At 49.9% G+C, this 23,675-nt stretch overlaps 1 protein-coding gene across 1 annotated transcript; it reads right to left on the minus strand.

The window, feature by feature from the left end:
- Nucleotides 1-14,749: 14,749 nt before the first annotated feature.
- On the minus strand, nucleotides 14,750-20,674 carry Rflnb (refilin B). The gene is made up of 3 exons (XM_059269537.1): nucleotides 20,383-20,674; nucleotides 17,832-17,941; nucleotides 14,750-15,223 (listed from the first exon to the last, which is right to left on the minus strand). The coding sequence occupies exons 1-3, from the start codon at nucleotides 20,590-20,592 to the stop codon at nucleotides 14,893-14,895; spliced, it is 651 nt and encodes a 216-aa protein (XP_059125520.1). The 5' UTR covers nucleotides 20,593-20,674; the 3' UTR covers nucleotides 14,750-14,892.
- Between the last annotated feature and the right edge of the window lie 3,001 nt (nucleotides 20,675-23,675).

A 23,675-nucleotide genomic window follows, 5' to 3' on the forward strand; every position in this document is an offset into this window, starting at 1 on the left:
TATGTATACACACACACACACACACACTTCTGGCTCAGACTGGTCCCGAACTCACAGAAATCTTTGTGCTTCTGCCTCCCTCCCAAGTGCTGGGATTGAAGGTGTATACCACCACACCCGGCCAATGCGTGCATGCGTGTGTGTGTGTGTGTGTGTGTGTGTGTGTGTGTGTATGTGTATGTATATATGTGTGTGTATATACATTTATGTATATAAAACATACTGAGCAAACCATGGGGAGCAAGCCAGTAAGCAGCACGCCCCCCTGGCCTCTGCTTCAGGTCCTGCCTTCCCTCAGTGATGTTCTGTTAGGGGGAGGGTTTTTTCTGACCAGATGGGAAATTGGTGCCTCACAGGAGTCTACTTATGATACAGAGGAAGTGGGTAAGGATTAATGCTGCCAGCAGCCAGAATTGACTCCAGCAAAGCACCTAGGCCGTATCCGTGAAGACTCTTCCAGTGTCAGCAAAGAGAAAACTGACCGAGAACTAGCTTACAGAAGGAATGACTATTTACAGTCATCAGCAGTACAGTTGATGTGGCTTCAGGCATGGTTGGATCCAGGAGGTGGTTTCTCTCTGTCCCTATCACCCATCTGTTGCCTCTGTTTAGGTGGGCTATCACAGGGTAGCAAAGGCAACCTCTGATATCTCTATAGTTCTGTGAAGGAGAAAGACTGACTCCTATGTCCCCATCCACTGTCATATCAGTTTCAACGGTTCCTGGCCTGGCAAGGGTCATATGCCCATCATTAGGAGAACCCTAGCAGTCAAAGGAGTATTTATTTGATGGGTACACAGAGTATGGTGGGGAGTTGGTGGAGGGCAGAGAAGGGGAGGCCCCACTGCATGATCTGAACAGATGCTTAAAGCTATATATATATATATATATATATATATATATATATATATATATATATATATATATATCTTAAAGATATATAAAGATATAGAGTAGTACCCTAGAGACATGCCAAGTAGATTCATCTACTGATCTCCCAATAAAGAACGATTGTTATTGTTTTATTTTATTAGTTTGAGACAGGGTTTCCTTATGCAGCCCAACCTGTCCTCAAACTCAAACTCACTATCCTCCTGCCTCTGCCTCCCAAGTCCTGGGATCACAGCGTACTCTAGGCTCAGAAGGATTTTTTTTTTAAGGCCTGGTCAAGGGTTTTGGGAGTGTCTGACCCTTGGCCAATGCCAGGAGTCTATCTCCTGAAGAGCAACAACATTCTGCTGCCTGGGTCTATTTAACGACTGCCTGACGGTTGGGTGGAGGGAGTGCCCCAACCTTGGAGGTAGGTCACAGCCACTTGACCAGCTCACCCTGACTCACAGTGCAGAAGATTGGTGCTTCACCCAGACACCAGTATCAGGACCAAGACCCAGGAAAGGAGTGCTCCTTTGAGCCCCGTGTACATCCTAAGGGTGACGCTGGACTCATTTCCAGCCTTGTGTGGTAGCTGTCTACCCTCACCCCTCCCCACTCCCCGGGCTCTCTGCCTCAAGCTATCACATCCTTCAACCCAGACTAAACTTTTCGGCTCTGTCTAAAGAATAGAAAATGGGGTGGGTGATTTGGCTCAGTGCGAAAAGGCTCCTGCAACCAAACATGAAGACCCAAGTTCGATTCCCAGGCCCCACATGCCCACATGGTAGAAGGAGAGAGAACTAAATCTTACAAGCTGTCTTCTGATCTCTCCTACTTTGTGTGTGTACACACACATAAAAACAAATAAATGTAATTACAAACTTTTAAAAACAGAAAGTCCTGAGAGTCAGATGTATGTAGGCCGTGACACCATGGGACACATGCTCTTTCTTAAGGTTCCTGCTCTGGGAAACACTAACTGGCATGTGACTGGCCGCCTAAGGAGAGGCACACATGGGAAGGAGCTGATGTCTCCGCCAACGACCAGAGGCCCCAAGGCTACTGTCAGTCACCCGTGAGCCTGGAAGCAGGTCACCACAGCTGAGCCTTGAGAAGCCTACAACTGCGGCTGGTGTCACAGTTACCGCCTAGAGGATGGAAGCTGAGCCAAGGCCAGAAGCTGAGCCATGGGCAGCCATCTGGCTGTACCCAGTTCCCAACCCACAGAAACTGCATCCCAGTAAAGGTGATGGTTTCTGCTGCTTGTGATTTCTTTTGTTCTTACTGCGTGCGTATGTGATATGCATCTATATAGGCATACATGTGAGTGCATGTGCTCCTGTAGGCCAGAGGTCGATGCCAGGTGTCTTCTTCAGTCATCTTTCCACTTGATCGCCTGAGTCAGGGCCTCTCACTGAGCCCAAGCACTCCTGCTGGCTTTTATGTGGGTGCTGGGGATCTGAACTCTGGTCTCCAGGCTTGCGAGGCAAGTGTTTGTCCACTGAGTCATCTCTCCAGCTCCTCCTCAGTTTGAGATAAGATCTTGATATGTTGACTCAAATTCTTGGACTCGAGTGATCTTCCCACCCCAGTCTCCCAAGTAACTGGAACTACGGGCATGGGTCACCAAGCTCGGCTTGATAAGTATGTTTTTGTTGTTGCTTACTTGTGGTTTTTCAAGACAGGGTTTCTCTTTGTATCCCTGGCTGTTCTGTAGACCAAGCTGGCTTGAACTCAGAGATCCACCTGCCTCTGCCTCCCAAGTGCTGGGATTAAAGGCGTGTGTCACCCCCAGCCCGCTAAGGCTGTTATTTTTAATGTTATTTTTAGTATATATGTTTTATTCACATGGATGTGTGTGCCTTGGATCCCCTGCAACTGGAATTAGGGACAGTTGTGATTTGCCAGGTGGATACTAGGGAACTGAACCCTGGTTCTCTGGAAGGACAGGCAGTGCTCTTAACTGCTGAGCCCTCCCTCCAGCCCTTACTAAGGTTGTTTTAAATCACTACATTTAGTGATACTTTTGTTGTGTGGCAACAGCCGGCTGAGACAGCCAGCCTCCGGCCACCATCTGCCTTACTTGTTTCTCACACACCTTACCCTTATCGAAGGCTGGAAACCCCCAAATCCAAGCTTATCCAAGAAGTGGGAGGGGGTGGCGTTTTTTATCGTTGTTGTTGTTGTTTTGTTTGTTTTTCAAGACAGAGTTTCTCTGTGTAGTTTTGGTGCCTGTCCTGGATCTCACTCTCTAGACCAGGCTGGCCTCCAACTCACAGAGATCCGCCTGGCTCTGCCTCCCAAGTGCTGGGATCAAAGGTGTGCGCCGCCACCACCGCCCGGCTGGGAAGGGTGTTTTTAAATTATTTTTTTATTTTATGTGTATGGGTGTTCAGTCTGCTTGTATGTGTGTGCAGTGACCCCAGAGGCCAGCTAGAGAGCACAGCAGTTAAGAGCACTGGCTGCTCTTCCAGAGGCCCTGGCTTCAATTCCCAGCACCCACATCAGGTGGCTCATGAGTGCCTGCAACCCCAGCTCCAGGGAACTGGGGGCTCTCATCAGACCTCCCCAAGCATCTACAGACACTCACACTCACACACACACACACACACACACACACACACACACACACACACACAAATAAAGTAGCCAGAGGTGGTGGTGCACACCTTTGATCCCAGCACTAGGGAGGCAGAGGCAAGTGGATCTCTGTGAGTTCAAGGCCAGCCTGGTCTACAAAGTGAGTTCCAGGCCAGTCAGAGGCAACACAGTGAGACCCTGTCACAAAACAAACAAAAAAAAGATCTTTAAAAAAAGAAAGTGGCATTTTATCCAGGCATCACAGACACTCTGTCCAAGCTCAGAAACTTTTATCTCATTTTATCTGTTAATATTTACTTATATTGGGGGATGCACAGGAGCTCTCCTGAATTCTTGGGAGAGGCCACCTTGTAGGAGTGGGTTCTCTCTTTTCACCATGGGGGTGGGTGGGACCAAACTCAGGTCTTCAGGCTTTGGCTGTAAGGCCCTTTACCTGCTGAGACACGTCAGCCCTGAGAGGGCTTTTACCATTCCACAACCGTGCTGCCAAGTGACAGTGGCTGCTGGGTTGTTTAAGAACTAGATAAGACTGAATGGGCCTCTTCAGCTTCCTTATTTTTGTTAATTACAGGGCAATAAACCTGGGGAGGAGGGAGGAGACTGGGTCTTTTCACTTGCTGTGTGCATTCCAGAGCTGGCACAGCTGCCTGGATTATGCTTCCCTGGTGGTGTGTATTCCTTCTTGGGTGTAATTGCGACACTTTACAGCAGCTTCATAAATTCTTGCACGTTTGCTCCCTGAGCAATGGGACTTATCTCTGTTTTACAACTGTAGTTTGGAGACAAGAGGTGACTTGCTCAAATCACCCTGCTCCCGAGGGATTTGATAAAAGGACTCCGAGTCTTTGAGGGAAGCATTAGGCAAACAAGTGTTGCAGATGCGGTTGGTTCCCGGCAGGTTGTTGCCAGAATACTGATATTAACTAAAGTTGTATCAGGTACCTCCAGTACCCAGCATAGTGTTAGTCATTCAACAAACACCATCTCACTTCCTCTGCAGAGTTATCTCTGGGGTAGCAGGGTGTTGTGATTTCCATTTACACACAAGGAAGCTGGCACAGATAGGGGAAAGGACTTACCCAAGGTGGAAGAGGAGGTGCTGGGATGTCCAACCCAGGTGTGGCTGGTCCCAGAGACCCTGGTGCTTTAAGCAGGTGGGGCCCACGATGCACACACTTCCAGAGGACAGCAGGAGGGAGACCAAGGTGGCCTGGTACCCACCAGCGCTTGTCAGTCTGGTCGCTGGTGACTGATGGTATTGGAAGGAAGGAGTCTTTCCTGGGTAGTGTGACTACGTGGAGGTGTGTGTGTGTGTGGTCTGGGAAGATCCATTAACCAGCAAACAGAGGCCCCCTAGGGTGATGGGAAAATCTCAGGTGTCTCCTGGTCACGTTATGCACTTGTCCATGGGCACATTCAGCCTTGAAACACATTGCCTTATTCCCCTCAGAATGCCACCAGGAAGGAATCCTACCTCGTCCAACCATCCCCACCCAGTCATAGCAATTCAAACTGATACTTCAGGCTCTGAATGCACACATGTCTGTGCACCACAGGCATGCCTGGTGCTTGTGGGGGTCAAGATAGGGCATCAGATCCTCTAGAACTGGAGTTATAGATAGTTGTGAACCACCACGTGGGTGCTGGGAATAGAACTTGGGTCCTCTGGAAGAGCAGCCAGTGAGTGCTCTTACCTGCTGAGCCAGCTCTCCAGCCCCTGTGCACAGCTCTTATAAGCAACACTTTGGTATCCGGTCCTGTCCCAAGCCAAAGCAGCCTGGTCTACATAGGGAGTTTCAGGCCAGCCAGGAGTCATCCTCAGCTACATATTAAGTTCAAGGCCAGCCTGGACTACAGGATACCTTGCCTCAACCAACCAAACAACAAACAGCCAGGCAGCGACAACAAAAACTCATGACATGAACACCTCCCCAAGCCACTAAACTCACATCTCCAACACACTTGATAGTGACTGGATTTCACTGCAGGGACTGTTCATTCATGCCCCCCCCCCCCGGTTTTCTGAACGTTTAGTTGGTTTCCTGTTTTTCTGGCTGTTCTAAACAACTCTGGGGTGAATATCCTTATATGCACATTTTAGAGAAAATTTCCAGTGCTTTGGATACATTCTTGGGAGTGAAATTACAAGCCAGAAGATAATTAAAACAAACACTTTACATAGCTCTGAACTCATGCCGGGACTGTTTGAAGCACTTCCCACACATCAGTTCCTTTCATCCTGGCAACCTCTCTGAGGGAGGAGAGCTCTCGTTCTCTCTATTTTCCAGAGTTTGAGGGACATGAGGTGACAGACTAAGAGGTGATGGAGCTGCGATTTGAACCCTGGCCTTCTGGCTCAGAGTCTGCGTGGACTCACCTGCCCCTCTAACGGCTTCTTGCTTTCCAGACAGCCAAACCGGAAGTGGTCAGGAAGAACGTGTGTGCCTTTGATTTTCACTCCTCTACACCTGCAGGTGCCAGTGGAGTCCTTTGGGGGCTTAACGCCAGCTGGAAGCCCTGTCCTGTCCTTTCGGGCTGGTGTCTTTTTACTAAATCCTGTCGCACAGGCTGCTCCTTGCTCTGGCTTCCTTGTGGTGAAGCTCAGGGTTGAGTCTCGCTGCTCTCTCATCAGCTCATTGTGGTGTCGCTCTCGGCGATGTCCTCACCCACAATGCCTCCCTCTCCTCACTGGCCTTTACTCTTCCACCCTGGCGTCTTTTAATGTAGTCACACCTACCCTTTCTTCAAAGCAACTGGATTCAAATACATACTAAAGAAATATGAGCAAGAAAGTTCATGTAAGCTAACTTCTCAGGGCCGTCCTCGCTTCGCCAGACCTCTTTGGTGGTGGTGGTGGGAGGCATGGTGCTGGCCACTGGGAACGTCCTATTAATTTTCTTTGCCTGGCTTAATTACCTAAACAAAGCACTTAAGCAGCACAGGAGGACAGCCACCTGTCATCAGCAGCCATTGGTTTGACACAGCCAAGACCGCCCCCCCCCCCATACTCAGTCTGAACAAGCAGCCTGCAGAAGGGAATAGGAACTTTTTGCTCACACTCCATGTGGATCCAGCGCCTGTTCTGTAGAGGCTAGAAACAGTATTCACACCCCCACCATTCACAAGCACTGTGTTCCCTTGCTTAGCATGCACTAGGCCTTGAGTTCAAGCCCCAACACTGCAAAAAAAAAAAAAAAAGAAAAAAGAAAAAAGAAAAGAGACCCATACAACACATATATCTAGCGTCTTAGTTATTGTTCTATTGCTGTGAGGAGACACCATGAGGCCACTTACAAAAGAAAACATTTCATTGGGGGCTCACTTACAGTTTCAGAGAGTGAGTCCATGACCATCGTGGCAGGCAGGTAAGCATGGTGCTGGAGCAGTAGCTGAGAGTTTACATCTTATCAGGAAGTTGGTGGCAGAGAGTGAGCTGACTGGGAATATCATGGGCTTTTAAAAACTCAAAGCCCACCTCCACTGACACACCTCCTCCAACAAGGTCACGCCCACTAATACATATCAGCTGTTCCACCAACTGAAGACAAGCATTCAAACGTATGATCCTATAGGGGTCATTCACATTCAAACCACCAGAGCTAACAGGAATGAAACTCTTATACTGAAAGCTAGCCTGAACCCCTGTGTGTAGTCCAGACTGGCCTGGACCGTGTGACTGTCCTGCCTCCATCTCCCCACATGCTACCAGCATGTGCTACCATGCTCTGTGCCAAGAACGTTCTTTTGTTGTTGTTTTTAAGATCCTTTTATTGATGTGTGTGTGTGTGCATGAATTTATGGTCCTGGTGTGTGTGCAGGTACCCAAGAAGGCTTAAGAGCGTTAGATTCATTGGAACTGGAGTTTCAGGCAGGTGTGAGTCATTGATACAGGTACTAGGAACCAAATTCAAGGCCTCTGCAAGAATAGTAAGTGCTCTTAACTGCCGAGCCATCTCTCCAACCTCTAAAACACAAATCTTTACAGACTGGAGAGTTGGAGTTAAGAGCACTTGCTGCTCTTGCAGAGGACCTAGAATCGATTCCTAGCACCCACATGGTGAGTCACAACCCTCCATTAATTCAGTTCCAGGGGAGCCAATGGCCTCTTCTGATCTCCAACGGCACCAAGCATGAACATGGTGCATACATACATGCAAGCAAAATACTCATATGTAAAATAAAATGAGTAAATCTAAAAAAAATTTTTTTGCTTTGATTTTTGATAACAGGGTTTCTCTGCGGAGCTCCGGCTGACCTGGAACTCACACTGTAGACCAGGCTGGCCTCAAACTCACAGAGATCCTCCTGCCTCTGCCTCCCTAGTGCTGGGATTATGGTCATGCACCACCACCACCAGGCCCCCCCTTTTTTTTTTTTAATAAAAAGCTTTGTGTTTTATTTGTGTGTGTGTGTGTGTGTGTGTGTGTGTGTTTACGCGTGTGCGCAAGCTTGTGAATTGCTTGATGTGGGTACTGGGATCCATCCTCAGATGGAACAGCAAGCTCCCTTAATCACTAAGCTGTCTCTTCGGCCCCTATCACTCTTACTCCTACATGCAAGATCAAAATCTCAGCGCCTCAAGAGTGGTCTCTACTGGTGCCTTATCTCCGGGGAATTTCTATTTTCACTAATACTTCAAGCAGGATAGAAAGACAAGGATAATTCTGGAGACATAGAGAAGAAATGGAAGCCCCTTGCCCCCAAGTTTGAAGCCTCTCACCAGCTAAGAATCAGAAATTCTAGCACAATTAATGCCATGTACTGTGAGGGACATCATTATGGAACCTAGGCTGGCCTTAACTCAAAATCCTGCTTTAGCCTCCCAAGTGCTGGAGGCACAGGTGTACACCACTATTTATTCACAACTGATTCTTCTCACTATATAGCTCTGGTTGGCCTGAAACTTGTTATGTAGACCAAGCTAGCCTAGAACTCACAGCGATCTGCCTCCCAGGTGCTGTGACTAAAGATGTGGGTCATCATGCTTGGCTCACAAGTGATTCTTATCTCTCTGAGACATTGATCTGTTCAATTCTCACTCAACAATCTTTGCTAGTAAAGCTATATAAATATCACTTTTTCATAGGACATTTTTAGTCCTTTCCATTCCAATCTTCATTTTCTCTCTCTTTTTCTTCCTTCCTTCCTTCCTCTCTCTCTTTTTTATGAGACAAGATCTCTCTTTGTAGCCCAGGCTAGCCTGTAACTCACAGAGATCAGCCTGCCTCTGCCTCGCCAGTGCTGGGATTACCACATGTAGCAAGCTTTCTTGTAGGACTATCTTTGGACCCTGATACTTATTATTAATTATAAAAGCTTGGCCTTAGCTTAGGCTTTTCCCCAGCTAGTTCTTATAACTTAATTAACCCATAATTTTTACATCTACATCCAGCCATGTGGCTTGGTTATCTCTTCTTAGTATGGCACATCCAACTTGCTCAGAGCCTGCTGGTGAAATCTAGCACCTAGATTCCTCCTTCCAGTTTCTCTCTCTCTCTCTCTCTCTCTCTCTCTCTCTCTGCCTGGAAGTCCTACCTATACCTCCTGCCTAACTATTGGCCGTTCAGCTTTTTATTGCACCAATCCCAGCAATACATCTTCACACAGTGTACAGCTATCCCACAACAAGGCTGTTTTCTTTTTCTTGCCTTATCTCAGAGGTGAAGATCTTTAGACAATGATGAAAGTGGCATTTTTACTTCCAATTTTAATACTTATTCTATTTTTAGGGGCACAGCTTATGGTAAATGGTTGACAGCTGAGCACATGTAAGGCCCTGAGTTCAATCTCCTGCACTTAAAATAATAGGAGAGACTAGAAAAAGAATCATAGGAATGATACTATGCATTCCTGGGTATTTATTTCTGAGTCATAGCTCAAAGGCAAATAGATAAGGCTCAGAGCCTTTCTTTTATCTGAGTAGGAGTGCAGCGTGAGGCCTCCATGCTGTGTGTCCTTTATTAGATAGTTATTCCTGTGTTTGTGTGTATGTGTAAACAGGCCAGAGGTTGACATTGAGCGTCTTTCTCAGTTCTCCATCTTGCTTTTTTGCGGCAAAATCTCTCACTGAGCTCACCAATTTGCTGGCCAGTGAGCTCCAGGGATGTCCTGCTTGGCTCTTGGAGCTAGGGTTACAGATGTAGGCACCACCACACCCAGCTTTTCACATAGGTCCTGGGGAGTTCCTCACACTCGTACGGCAAACACCAAGTCATCTCACACAGTCCAGGCCAACTCTGAACTCAAGATCCCCCTGCCTCAGCCTCACAAGTGATGGAATTACAGGCCTGAGCCACCAAACCTGGCTTAAAGGGCCTCCATTTCAGGCTTTCCTATCCTTCCTTTCTCCGCTTTACACAAAAAGATCAGTGAGGTACAGAAAATGCTACCTCAAAATGTGAAACTTTGGTATGCTAGGTGGTGGTAGGAAATGTAGGAGAGGCAGGAAGGCCTCTCTCTGACCCTCCTTGCCCTGCCCTGGAGCAGGCTATGAAACTCCTGATTCCTTCACCTTCTGGCCAGGGTCAAGCCATAAAACCAAGGCAGGGCTGGAATCCCAGCACATGGGAGGCAGTTAGAAGGATCATTATAACTTTAGGGCTAGCCTGGGCCACATCTGGAAACCCTGTCTCAGAAGACCAAACAAACGAAACCCTAGATAGGCCCCTCTCTGACCCCTCTCTCCTTAATCCAGTGGTTCTCAACCTCCTAATGCTGTGACCCTTTAATACAGTTCCTCATGTTGGGATGATCCCCAACCATAAAATTAGTTTTGTTGCTACTTCATAACTGTAATTTTGCTACTGTTATGAATCATAATGTAAATATCTGTGTTTTCTAATGGTCTTAGGTGACCCCTGTGAAAGGGTCTTTCAATGCCCCCCCCCAAGAGGGGTCATAAGTCACATGTTGAGAAACACTGCCTTAAGCCGTTCTTGGGGTATGCATCCTGCCTTAAACTCCTAGGAAGGAATGCCACGTAGGATGCCAAGCACCTCCCCACCCCTAGTACACTTGGTGTGTGCGTATGTATGTGTGTATGTGTGTCATTTGGGGTTGATGGCTGGGTTTTCATTATGTAACTCAGGCTAGCCTCAAAGTCTGAATCTTCCTGCGTCCACCACCCATGAGCTGGGATTGCAGGTGCATGCCAAAAGATGCAGCAGCCACCGTTCAGGTCTTTATTTCTGCTAGCCCCACATCTCAGAGAGCATGCACTACATCAGTCTGTATGTTTTCCTCTTGCTAATCGATCATCTTTTGCTGTAAGGGCCAGCTATGACCCTTGGGACAGATGAGAGGAAGTCACTGCTCCTCTGGAGGGCTTTACTTCATCAGACTGTGTAAATCTTTCTTTTTAGAATCAAATGTGCATTCCCTCCACTACCTCATTTTGAGACCCTGGCAGTGAGGGGACATCTCAACTCAAGACAGCCTTGCTGTGCCCCCGACACTCACTCCATCCCATGATCATAGACACGAAGTCTCCAGAGGGTTCTAGGTAAGTTCTACTTTCTGGCTTGTTGTCCAGTGCCTGCAGGGGTTTTCAGCCCACAGCCTCCCTCGTACCTCAAGAAAAGGAGGGCGGATCCCACCCAGGCATGCATTTCTCCTGTAAAGTGGCAGTTTGAAAGGTACTGTGGAGAGAGGTGACCTGACATCCCAGGTCATGGCCACATTTCCAGGAGTATCAAGGTCAGGGAAGGGTATACATCCACTCTGGAATCCAATTCCCTTATTAAAAGTGTGCCCAGCAATCAATATCCACCCCTGCCCCCAGAAAGGCTCCTCACAGCTTCATATTAACAGTCAAAATCATGTCTAGCTGGGTGTGCTAGTGCGTGCCTGTAATCCTAACATTCAGGACGTAGAGGCAGGAATTCAAGGTCATTCTTGGTTGCACATTTGAGGCTAGCCTGGGCTACATGGGAATCTGTCTTAAACAAATAAAAATGTGTCAATATTTTTCAAGAGGCAAGCAGCGGCAGGACAGCTGTGGGGTAGATTGCCTGCCTGGCCACAAACAGGACTTCTGAGCGGGGTGGGATATCTCAGGATGAGGTGCTTCCTCAGATTGCTGATCCCATCATCATAATTTTCCTTAAAAAAATAAAAGCGGGCCAAGGTACAGTGGCACATAACTTTAATTCCAGCACCTGGGAGACAGACAGTCTGGTCTTTGTGAGTCTGGGGCCAGCCCAGGCTACAAAGTGAGTTCCAGGCCAGCCAGGGCTGCACAGTGTGTCTGCTTATCAAAACAAACAAACAAACCAAAACCAGAAAAAAACAACTAAAAAATGGAATGAATAAATACTAAAGCAAGAATCCCCGGGTTTTAGATAATTTATTGTTAAATGAAGAAGTCACAAAGCAAAAATGGAGTGGGACAGAGGTCGAAGATAATTTTAAAACTTTTTTTTTTTTGTCTTTTGGTATGTGTCAAATACTTTCTAAGTTTAAAAACAGGAAAAGTGTCAAATGAAAAGATACTGGTTCAAATGAAGTCTTTGCCAGACATTTGAAAGGAAAACTACCTTTCTCTAGAAACACACACCCTCTGCCACAGCCATAACTTACACAACAGAGCAAAAGCTTCATAAGGAACACACCCAGTCTCTCACGCACATTCAGGAATGTCAAGTGTGTGAGTTTTAAAAGTCTCCTCTTCCGCTTTGCCCACCATCAGGGATCTGCTCTGGGCTGGTGAAACCTCCATCAAGGTGCCCCAGGATGCCACTCAGCTTCCAGGCCTGCAGCTTTCGAGAAGATTCAAAACAGCTACATACAGCTGCCTCCTAGCGAATAACCTAACGGCATAAAACCCGCCTTTCCATCCACATTAGACATCCACAGTTGCTTGCTTCTACTTACTGAGATGGTTCTGGTTCCATCCACACCTAGAAGGTTCTGCCTGAACTCCTGAATTTAACATGATCCAACTTAACTAAGACCGAGAGAGAGAGAGAGAGAGAGAGAGAGAGAGAGAGAGAGAGAGAGAGAGAGAGAGAGAGAAGAAAAAAAATGTCTTAAGGTATCATCATTCTGAACTCAAAACAAGTGTCTCCAAAGGGGCAGAGTAAAGCTTTCATGATTTTCCTAATTCAAAAATTGTATTTGCTGGGCAGTGGTGGTGCATGCCTTTAATCCTAACACCCAGGAGGCAGAGCCAGGCGGATCTCTGTGAGTTCGAGGCCAGCCTAGTCTATAGAGCAAGATCCAGGACAGGTACTAAAACTACACAGAGAAACCCAGTCTCAAAAAAACAAAACAACAACAACAAAAAATTGTATTTGCGCCAGGGTGGCACATGCCTTTAATCCCAACACTTGGGAGACAGGCAGGCAGATCTCTGTGAGTTCAAGGGCAGCCTGGTCTACAGAGCGAGTTCCAGGACAGCCAGGACTACACAGAGGAACCCTGTCTCAAAAAAAAAATTGTATTTGCAAAAAGAAATTATATTTCCCACCTCAGTGACATTACAGAGTCAGATAGAAAATCCACTTCTGTCAATAAAGGCTTTTCCAAAGCCAAGTGGCACTTGTTACTCTCAGTTTGACCGAGGAGCTCATGTGCTCCAGTGTGTCCCCAACTGAGCTGCACCCTAGTCAGCTGGGACCCCGAGGCCAGCAACCTGTCTGCCCAGGGGGACGAGTTGAAAACACAACAGACCAGGCATGGCCGTCTGCAGGGGACACGGGCTAGGCGGTGTGACTCTAGTTATCGCCACCGTCGTCAAACGAGAGCGATCATCTTTGCCCCCCTCTTCCACGATCACAAGTCCCTGCCGTGGCCCTGGGAGAGCCAGCACGTTCTCAAGTCTGCTTTCTGGACAGATGGAAGCCATCCTCAGAGATGCAGAGACATCACAGAAGGCAGAGCCTCTGTGGCCCACTTGACATGATTTGGAAGTATTCAGAGGAAATATGTACAACTTGTTCTTTCCAGTGCTGGAAGAAAAATCAGTTTGCCACTTTCTTCACTCCAGCACTGTGGGGCCTGGCAGGGGGTTCTAAGAAGCAAGGGCCAGGCCTGGGGTAGAGGGGCACGGGAGCAGCGGCAGCCTGGTGCACAGCACCCACTGGGCCAGCATCGTCCCTGCTGCTGGGGCCAGCTCAGAAGTTGGCTGGGAAACACCTTTGACTCATACCCGACTCCACGATAGTTACTTCTGTGTATACAGTGGTACAAAAGAAATGTTCCCCCATCACCACAGAGGCAAGGCTGTGGTGTTTGAACTGTCACTCCCTACTCCTGAATTCATCTCAGCTTAATCTGGATGGTGAGGAATACTCCTGGCTTTGCTGGGTTAAACCCAATTCCTCCCAGTTTGGACATTATCAAAGTCCTAAGCATCAGTCCATCGAGACACTTAATCATGACGATCTGAGTCACATTCGAATCCGCCTCCTCCTATCACAGCTGTCCTTAGGCATGGCGGCCCGCAGTGGAATCCCTTTCCACGCAGTTCCAACATGCGTTTTTCCAAAGCATTCTTTTAAAATGCCGTTCCTCTCAAAAAGAGCCTCTGCTGCATTTTGCTTTGTGAAAAAAAAAAAAAAAAAAAAAGAGAAAGTATTTCAAAACCCCAAAATACCTATGAGCGGAATTACACAAGCCTAAGGAGATGTTAACCAGATGCCAAGCACGCTAGGGCTGCACCACAGCCTGCGCCTGGAACCAACCTTGGAGAAGCAGACGGCTGCGGTGCCCCAGACAGGGCTAGCTGTTTACCCAACCCAGTGACGGCGGAACAGGCAGAGTGCTCGTGTTTTAAAGGCATCTCCTTCTGGGGTTTTTGTTTTTCTCCCCTACTATCATGAAAAAGATTTTGATAATACTAAGAGTTTGGATTAGCAGGAAAAACAAATGAAGCAGAAACAGAAAAATGGTCCCGAACACGAGTCTCCACAGATTGAGCACATCTGGGCATCACAGTCCATCGGAGGTAGCTCCTTTTCTCTCTCTTTTTTTTTTTTTTTTTTTTCAGCAATGAAAATATGCATGGCTGAAATTTCTTAAAACCCACTTTTTCTGTTCCAGAGACTTTCCCACTTCCTTCGTCAGAAAATGGAGGACAAGCTCACCTCAGCTGGTCCTGATGCCATTGTTCTGCCTATGTTTATTTTCTCATCAAATTGAGACTTTGGGGAAACTGCATCAACCAGCCAGGACATATATATATCTGCTCCTTTAAAAAAAAAAACTATCTGAAAAAAATTTAAACAAAGCCAAGTGTCTCTATTATTATAAGATGCAGTGATTTTTTTTTTTTTCCTTTCTTCTTTCCCTGGCTAGGCTTAGAGGTATCTCTAGGTCAGACTCCTCTGGGCTGGGATGATATGTAAGAGCAATGTTACCCAACTTGTCCAGAGTGGTCTGGGGACCAGGGCTGGCCCAACCTCAGGTAGCTAGCTTGAATCAGCATTCATCTGAGAGACCGTCACTACCCAGGAACTCCGTGGCCTCGAGCTCCACACTGGACAGAAACCTCCTCAGCTTCTTGTGGCAGTTGTAATCCAGAGTGGTGGTGTAGACGGTCTTGGGGTACTTGGGGTAGATGATGGTGGTACTGAGGAAGCGCGCGGCCTTGTGGCGGGGCTCGAAGCGCACCTCAGCCTTATAGTTTCGCCAAGTGCAATTGGGGATACAGGTGACTGTCTGGCTGCAGGAAGCCACCTCCAGCCCCAGGGGCATCTGCACGTCATCGATGAAATGCCGCTCGGAGTCGTACTTGACTGAGGAGGTGTACCTGTAGGGACATACAAGCCAGCATGAAGCTGTCCTCTGAGTTAGGAGCATGGGGTCCCAAGGGTGACCTCTCATCTCTCCTGGGGTGCAAACACTGAACTTGGCTGCACCGGAGAGAAGCAGCAAGCATCTACGGGAGTATGTATGAGAGGCATATCATTCCAACCACTTTTGTCACGGGACTTAAAGGGATCTTCCCAAACGCCCTGGAAGAAGAAAAGTAAGATGCAGAGATGAAGGTCACAGTGTCCCTGAGTGATGATGGACTTGTGTGAGAGGATGGATGGATGGACTGACTGATACATCTGCAGGGCTGGGGATAGAAATCATGGCCTTGAGTGCTAAGCAAGAACTCTACCCCTGAGCTAAGCCCCCAGGCCTGAGCTGAAGCTTAAATGCAGTGCACAGGCTTCCAAAGTTTACCTTGAGCTCACCGTTTACCCAAGCTGGCCACAGCCCTGAATTCCATTCCCATCTGCATAAGCTAGAAGCCCTGTCTAGTGGCTAAACTTGCCTTCACCTCAGAATCCTCTCTGACAACGGAGGGGCACAGTGTCTGCATGCAGCACAAAGGCATTTTGGTCAATGACTGACCACATATATGACAGTGGTCCCATAAGATCGTCCAGTGATGCGGCACCTTCTTAATATGTATAAGTGCATGTTAACATGTTCATGTGCCTTGGTTACTGTTTTTTTTGTTTGTTTGTTTTTGTTTTTCGAGACAGGGTTTCTCTGTGTAGCTTTGTGCCTTTCCTGGATCTTGCTCTGTAGACCAGGCTGGCCTCGAACTCACAGAGATCTGCCTGCTTCTGCCTCCTGAGTGCTGGGATTAAAGGTGTTTGTCACCACCGCCCGGCTTTTGTTTTGTTTTTAACGACCTGATACAGATTAGAGTCGTCTGAGAAGAAGGAACCTCAATTGAGAAAATGACTCCATAAGTTTACCCTGTAGCAAGCCTGTGGGGAATTTTCTTGATGTGGAAGGGTGCAGCCCACTGTGGGTGGTGCCATCTCTGTGCAGGTGGTCCCGGGGTGTGTAAGGAGGCAAACTGAGCAAGCTGGGAGGAGCGAGCAGGTAAGCAGCTCTTCCCCATGCTTCCTGCCTCGGGTTCTTGCCGTGATTTCCTTTCAGGATGTGAACGGAAACCTAACTGAGACATCATGCCGGGACATGACCTAAGGACCTGTTCTCTGAATGCATCTATCATTGAGCAGGGCTGTGTCATGGAACGAGGTGGAGTCCGCTGCCGTAGGGGGTAAAGACTTCTCCATCCATCCCCCCCCCCCCCCCCCCGCGACCAGCTAGCTCTTGAATGAGAAGAGGAAGGATCCCAGAACTGCCGAGTGCTGGGCGTCCTAGAAGCTTGGCTACAGCCATGTCCTCAGCGATTGGCCTACCTGGACTATGGTTTGGAAACCACCCAACTCTGGGGGACCCAGGGACCTGACCCTATCAGTGAAAGACAAGTGCATCCCTGATGGCCACAAACTAACTTGCCATTTACATCCCTCAGTTGAATTATTATTATTATTATTATTATTATTATTATTATTATTATTATTTTGGGACAAGGTCTTGCTAAGTAGGCCAGCCTAGACCAGGAACCACAGCCCCCCCAACACACACCCACACCCACCTCAGCCTCCTGAGCGCTGGCTGGGACTGACTGTAGGTGTACACACACCCTTCATGGTTGGGGGTTAATGAGTTCTGGAAGCATCACACCGACAACTCGGCTACATTAATATTGCAGCTTCACAGATGTTAGTTAGTAGCTCCACAAGCATCACGTGGCTGAGAACCGGCATTTTGTCTGTTCTCCCCGGAGTCACAAGACACTGATGGGAGCTGATGTCACAAAGTCACGTCCCAGTTTTGTCAGAAACACAAGCTCCAGGGGAATAAAAGGCTAACCTGCTCACCTCTAAATGGATGACCCTCCCTCTGTTCCACATCAAAGGCCCCTTTGTGTGCAGGCAACTGAAACTCCAGCTACAAAACCTCCAGTCTCCAGAAGTAAAATTCCTTTCGCTAAAAAAGACAGCTCTTTGCTGGAACCTCTCTACGACTCTTTGCCCCCACAATCCTGGGTGAGATCATTCCCAGAGGACTTGTCCAGGGACGGAACATGAGACAGGGTCATAACACCTTCGAGGTGGGACAGAGGGGATGAGTGGCTTCTGGAAGTAATATTCAACAAAATCTTTAGCACCCAAAGGCGTGTATGAAATGCATAAAGAACTTCATCACAATATCTCACTTTTATTTTAAAAAGAGTGTCTAGTAGGTGTAGTGTGGCACACCTGTAATCCTAACACTCAGGAGGCGGAGACAGAAATATCATCCTAAACTTGATAACCTGGGCTACATAGTGAATGCCAAGCCAGCTAACTCAAAATAGCAAGGCCCCATCTGAAGACTTCAACTAACTAGCTACATAAATAAATGGAGTATCTATATATTTAATGAGTTATCGTGCAAGACAATAAGTCAAGCTATCAATAGTCTTTGGTACATCTTCATAACTAACTTCTTAAAACAATAAGCGATCGTACCTGGAATTTTAAAAACATTTTAAGAAATAGTATCAGGATCAGTACACTCACTTTATTTCCTTGGGTGGTAAGGGGTCAAACTCGACTCCTTCGCCAAAGGACAGGGGACAGAGCCGTGGTGAGCAGCTGGCAGCCAGCGAGTGGGTCAGAGATGCTGGGTTCTTCGGGGAGAGAGGAGAAAGTGGTTAGACCTGTGGCTGACCGGCCAAAGCATACACTCCACAGAAGGCTGAGTCTCTGAGCCTCCAGTAAGGGGCCCTGGGGTGACTACAGTCTGTCCCTACAAAGGACAGTCCTGGCCCACAGGTGCACTAGGGCCAGAAGGTCAGGGTTCAAATCCCAGATCACTCCTCCCCTCCCCCTTTTCAGTGATGGGCATTGCACCTAGGAGCACATTAGGTAAGGTGCATCCTAAGTGTGCTCTGTGCCCTCGGGGGAGTTGTGCCACAGGCCTGATGTCTTTATCTGCGCACTGGGGGAAGGTTGTGAAAGGCAGAAGAGGAAGCTGGCATGGTGAACTCCTCATCAGGACTGAGGCCAGAGCCAGAGGCTGCTGTGCCCGGGACTCTGTGGTGAGAAAGTCCCACAACTCAAGCCTGACTCTTCAGAACCTTCAATTATGCAGAGCACCCCCTCCCCACCCCCCTCCCCGGCTGTCATTGTCTCAGCAATAGTTAGAGAAGGCCACAACTACCGCTGAGGGAAAAAAACGCTCCTGGGATTTAAGGTAAAGATCCACGCCTCCTTCCCCACCTCCTTCCTTCTGGGGTTGACAGAGGGTTCCTGCAACTCTGTGACAGTGGAGTACAGGGTGTTGTTGCTCCATGTCACCTTCCACCAGCCAGAAAGCTCAGTGTGCAGAGCGCAGCCTTTGACTCATCAGGGAAGCTCAGGTGACAGTGTCTGGTCACCCAGCTGGCTGGAATCGGCCCTCTGTGCTCGTGTGCAGGGATAAACAGTGCAGGGGGCCCTCCGCAGCCCTTTGTGCGCTCTGGTTTTCCCAGGTCTGTCATTTTCTTTGCTTAATTTAAGAGCAAGAACTACATCTCTGCCAGGGTGTGGAAGGGGCAGTCCCACCCACCCCCAGGACAAAGAAGGCCAATGTTTCGAGAAGGTTGGCTCTGAGAGCTTTACTGCGTTACCAGGACAAGACGCAAAAGGCAAAAGGACCGGCTGAGAGTCCTCGGGGTACTGCGGCTCCGGGGCTAGGATGGAGCTTAGTGACTGGGTTCAGGGAGAGGATACGGTTCAAACCAACGTCAGTAATGAGGGGTGGGCACAGACCTAGACACAGTGGGTCCTGCTCTGCTCCCTGGCTGCCAGAGTCTCCCCATCAGGAGGGCACATCCCCGGCAGCTCTGGAAGCTGCAAGGTTCTACGGCCACCACGGTTTGTTCTCCCACACCCCCAAGACAACTTTCACCCAGGGCTCCGTTCCTGGGCATCTAGGTGTGGGAGGGAGATGAGGTGGGTTAACAGTAGTAATGAGAGACAAATGCACAAGGACACACTGAAGGACTGACACCAAGCCACAGGTTCTGGAACATGTGTGCGAAAGCTCCCAGAGGAGGTGACATAGTTGAGCATGGAAGGGCCATCGGGACTCGGATGGGACAGGTAAGGGTCAAGGTTCATGTCAGGTGGAAGAAGTGACATCAGAAGCACCCGTGAGTGTCTGGTCTGTGTTCAGAGCAGGTAAGATGAGGCTAGAAGGCCAGATGGCCAAGCAGAAGCAAGCTTCACCTTGGAATGAAGTCTGAGGTGCGGATGCTTGCTGGCACAGGGTCAGTAGGTCAAGAAGGCCCACACCACCAAAGCTCCACCACGGTCCTTAAGAATAACACTGCCACCGACCACCCCACGGGAGGCCCAGTCAACAGTCACCCCTAAGTCCTACTTTGAGCTTCGACTGTAGGCAGGATGTGGCCTCTCCTGAGCTCTGCCTGCAAACCACCACCTGAACAGGTCCCAGGGCAAAACAGACTTGGAGTTTTTCTTGCAAAAAGTTAAGTAAAAGGATTAATACTTTCAAAGCCTTGGCCACCTGGAGGACTCTGATCTCATTAAGACCAGAACCCTGGCTGAGTTAGGTATTCAGGATGGGGGCCCACCAGCACACTGAAAGCTCATGGCGTAACTCCTCGGGTCTCCCAAAGGCTAGCCCGCCTTGTGCCGGGAGCCCAGAACACACCCCTCTCCCAGGTCCCGGCAGAGGGAGGCCGCCTTGGGAGCAAAGCCTCCGGGCGTGGGCCCCCGGGTGGGGAGGGCCCGGTTCCCTGTCCGTGTCCCGGGAGCCCCACCCAGCCCGCCCCGGCAGGAATGTGGTCGAGCCGCAGCTTGGCAGCCCCGGGGGCCACCACCTCGAAGGGAGGAGACCGCGGCTCGCCTCTCCCGGGGCTCCCGCGCCTCCCAGGCGATGACAATTTTCCAGCCACTGGCTCCAGCTGGCCAGGCTCTCTCGCTGCGCTCCCGCCCCGGCTCCCGGCGATGGCCACGCCGTCTCGACGGGCGGGTGGCCGCACCGACAGCGAGCGCTGGGGAGTCCCCGGGCGGGCTCCGGGTGGGCCAGGACGGGGAGAAGTCTGCGCACGAGGCAACTCACCGGGATCGCTGGGGTCGCCGCCGCGTCGGGCTCCAGCGCCCCAGGGACCGGGGCGCGCTCCCCACCGCCGCCCGCCGCCGCCGCGAGCCCCCAGTGGCTGGGGCTAGGGCTTGGGGGCAGCCCCGAGTCCGGGCTGTCCAGGACGCCGTCGCCCTTCTTCTTCGTGTCCACGAGCTCGGGGACATCCTGCAGGCTCAGCCGGCCCACCATGGCTGCGCGTGTGGCGGGGGCCGGGGCACAGCCAGAGCGGTGCTGGAGCGCGAGAGAGGGCCGCACACGCGGGCCAGGGCCGCTGCCCTCCGGGCCGCCCTCCTTGCCCCGCCGCCGGCGCGTTGTCCGGGTGTCGCCGGCGGCCGCGCTCGCTCGAGGCCCCGCCCTCCGCCCCGCCTCGGGGGCCGGCCCAGCCGTGGTGACCGCCGAGAGGCCGTGCACCAGGGGCCGCTGCGCTCCCGCCGCGCGCCGCCCAGCCTGCCGGCGCCCCGATCTTCCCGCGACGCCCCCTCCGCACCCCTCCCCCGCGGCAAGCCGCGTCGCCCGCTGGCTAGGCTGCCCGGCTCCGTCCGGCCCCCCACCCTGTCTCTGGGGTGCGCGGGGATCCTTGCCCCTTGCCCTGTCTCTCGGACCCCGGGAGGCGCTAATATCTCTAGATCTGGCAGCTCAGAGCCAGAGCCGAGTCTTAGCCTGCAGAGGCCTGGGGCGGGGGGCCGGGGGGGGGGGGGGAAGACGAGCAAACAACTGGAAATTATTAATACTTAATGTGCTTCGTATGGCTCCGGCCGCCTGTTGGCTCAGCAGGGCCGGCTCTGGCTCTCAGGTCTGCCCCAGAAGAGAGAAGGCCTACTCCTCCGGACTCTCGGGGGCGTTGATCACTCCCTGGACGGGTGCTTAGCTGAACAGGCTGTGGCCAGGCCGGGCAGGAAAGTTCTGAGGGTGTCACAGGCTTAGATCTCCAAGAGAGACCAGCAAGCAAGCTGCCCAGCGGCTGGCTGTCCTGGGACCCAAGACCCCCTTATGGAGGCCACAGGTTTTTGTTTGTTTTTTTTTTTTTTTCCCCCACTCTCAGAAACTCTACTCCTGTGCCGTTTGAGGGGATCCCTTCTAAAAACAAGACAAAACCCAAACCCAACAACAACAAAAACCAGACTGTGACCCTTCCTGTTAGGTTTGACAGAGAAGCCTTTCTTCGGTGGGAACTAGTTGCATTGGGGTCTGCCCAAATTTAATGCCTTTTTTCTCATAGAGATGTCCAGGGTCAGCACCAAGTACACAGAGTCACCACACTTCCCTGGCGTTTCTAATGCTACTTGGGGTCCTGGAACCATCGGGTGCCAGCTCTGAGCAAGTGCCATATACCCCACCAGAGGACAGCCCTGGCCCACCTTCACAGCCCTGTTCACAACTCTGCAAAGACAAAACATCTGTCCTGCTCTCGGGGCAGATTTGTTAACAATCCACGTTTAGAGTTACTGGATCTGGCAGCCAAGTCAGTCCTCCCTTCTCTCTATCCATCACTTTCAGATAAGGAGACAGAGGGACTTGCCTTGTCTTCACATCACATGATAGGTAGAAGGCAGCTAGCTGTGGACCGAAAGCCAGGATCATCCCTTCTACAGAGGATACATTCTGGTGTGGGCTGTACTGGGAGGGTGTTCATTCATCCAGGGCACATGGGGACAGGTTACAAAATCCACAGTGTATGGTACCAGACAAGTGTCTAATGCAAGGACATTCTGTCTGTCCCACTTCCCCACTCCGGTCGATCCCAACATCTGCACACCTCAGCAGTACTGGACCCCTGGTGTCAGAGGAGGAGCCTCTGTACTTTCTGAGGGTGTGAAAGGTGAGCTGGTCATACTGGGAAAGATGACCAGGAAGGTAGTAATTGCTCCAAGGAGCTGCTGGTAGGCCAGAAGAGCTGGAGACTGAGAAAGCTCAGCATGCTGCGCTCTGACAAGCACACTCCGCCTCGGTGCAGATTGCTGTGGGGAGTTAGCCTACCTTGGGACTTGCTGACTCCGGAGCCTGAGAAGCCACGTTGCCACCCTCCGCGCTGTATTCTGAACACTATCTACATTTTGGCAGAAGATCCATGGAGACATCAAAGCTGCTAGCATAAGAAAGAGAATATGAAGCTTCCAGATTTGGAGGGTTCAAGTGAATCCAGGGCACTCTTTTGGGTACATGTCCTCACTGGCACCAGTATCATTAAGCAGCTGGCCCAGGATGTCACAGCGGCTTCTGGGCCCCAGGAGTAGCAGTCATCAAACTGGACACAGGGAGTAGCTGGTCTACAGCCTGTATGGGCTCTCTCTGACCACAAAGAACAACCTCTCCCAACTCTTTTAGGCACAGACCAAGCAGGGCATCCTCCTACCTCTGGAGAACTTACAAGCAACTCTCAAAGCATAAGCTGAGTGACCCACCAGTCCTTCCTTCCTCCCTCTCTCCCTCCCTCCCTTCCTTTGAGATCTGCTTAGCACTGATGTATGCAGAAATCAGAAGGGCTTGGAGAATTAACCATAGGTCTGTTCATGATGCAGAGGCCAATGTGATGAACCTCCATTCCACGCAGAATTGTTTACTATCTCCTGCTAATAATCCTATCTAGTTAGACCTCACCTGGGACACCTGGCATTCCTGGGGGCAGGGGCAGAGGTGCTCTTGGAAAGAGAGAGAACTAAAGTTTACCACTGGCTCAAGGGGCCTGAGAAGGGGACTTACCATGTAACCATGTGTGAACCTTGAAGCTCAGATCCTGGAAATGGGCTCTATCTCTGAAGGCCTGAGTAGTGAGTTTAGATTTTATTTTATTTTATCTTATTTATTTATTTATTTATTTATTTATTTATTTATTTGCTTGCTTATTTTTGGGCTTTTCAAGACAGGGTTTCTCTGTGTAGTTTTGGAGCCTGTCCTGGATCTCACTCTGTAGACCAGGCTGGCCTCGAACTCACAGATATCTGCCTGGCTCTGCCTCCCCAGTGCTGGGATTAAAGGTGTGTGCCACCACTGCCTGGTGAGTTTAGATTTAAATGTTTTGTTTTTAAGTCAAAATCTTACAGGCTGGCCTGAAATTCTAGATAATTCTCCTGCTTCAGCCTACCATGTTCAAGTGCCAGGATTATGGTATGAACCAAATACCCAGCTTCAAACTGTACACATACTAGGGCCTTTAAAGAGATTGCCATTTGGACTCTTCATCATCCTACATCTTATTCCAGATGTTTCCCCCAGGATGTTGCTCAGAAAATTCTAATTAAAGCTTGAGGGAAATTCCAGGCCAGTCAGGGCTA

The sequence above is a fragment of the Peromyscus eremicus genome, chromosome 8a (genome assembly GCF_949786415.1).
Source record: "Peromyscus eremicus chromosome 8a, PerEre_H2_v1, whole genome shotgun sequence".
Lineage (NCBI taxonomy): Eukaryota > Metazoa > Chordata > Mammalia > Rodentia > Cricetidae > Peromyscus > Peromyscus eremicus.

What these genes read in the sequence shown, in the direction of transcription:
- Rflnb (XM_059269537.1), bottom strand. Translation starts at nt 20,592, where the DNA reads ATGGTGGGCCGGCTGAGCCTGCAGGATGTCCCCGAGCTCGTGGACACG. An exon ending in CGGCGACCCCAGCGATCCCG is followed by an intron (nt 17,942 to 20,382) that starts GTGAGTTGCCTC and finishes CTCTCCCCGAAG; the next exon opens with AACCCAGCATCTCTGACCCA. An exon ending in TTACCACCCAAGGAAATAAA is followed by an intron (nt 15,224 to 17,831) that starts GTGAGTGTACTG and finishes ATGTCCCTACAG; the next exon opens with GTACACCTCCTCAGTCAAGT.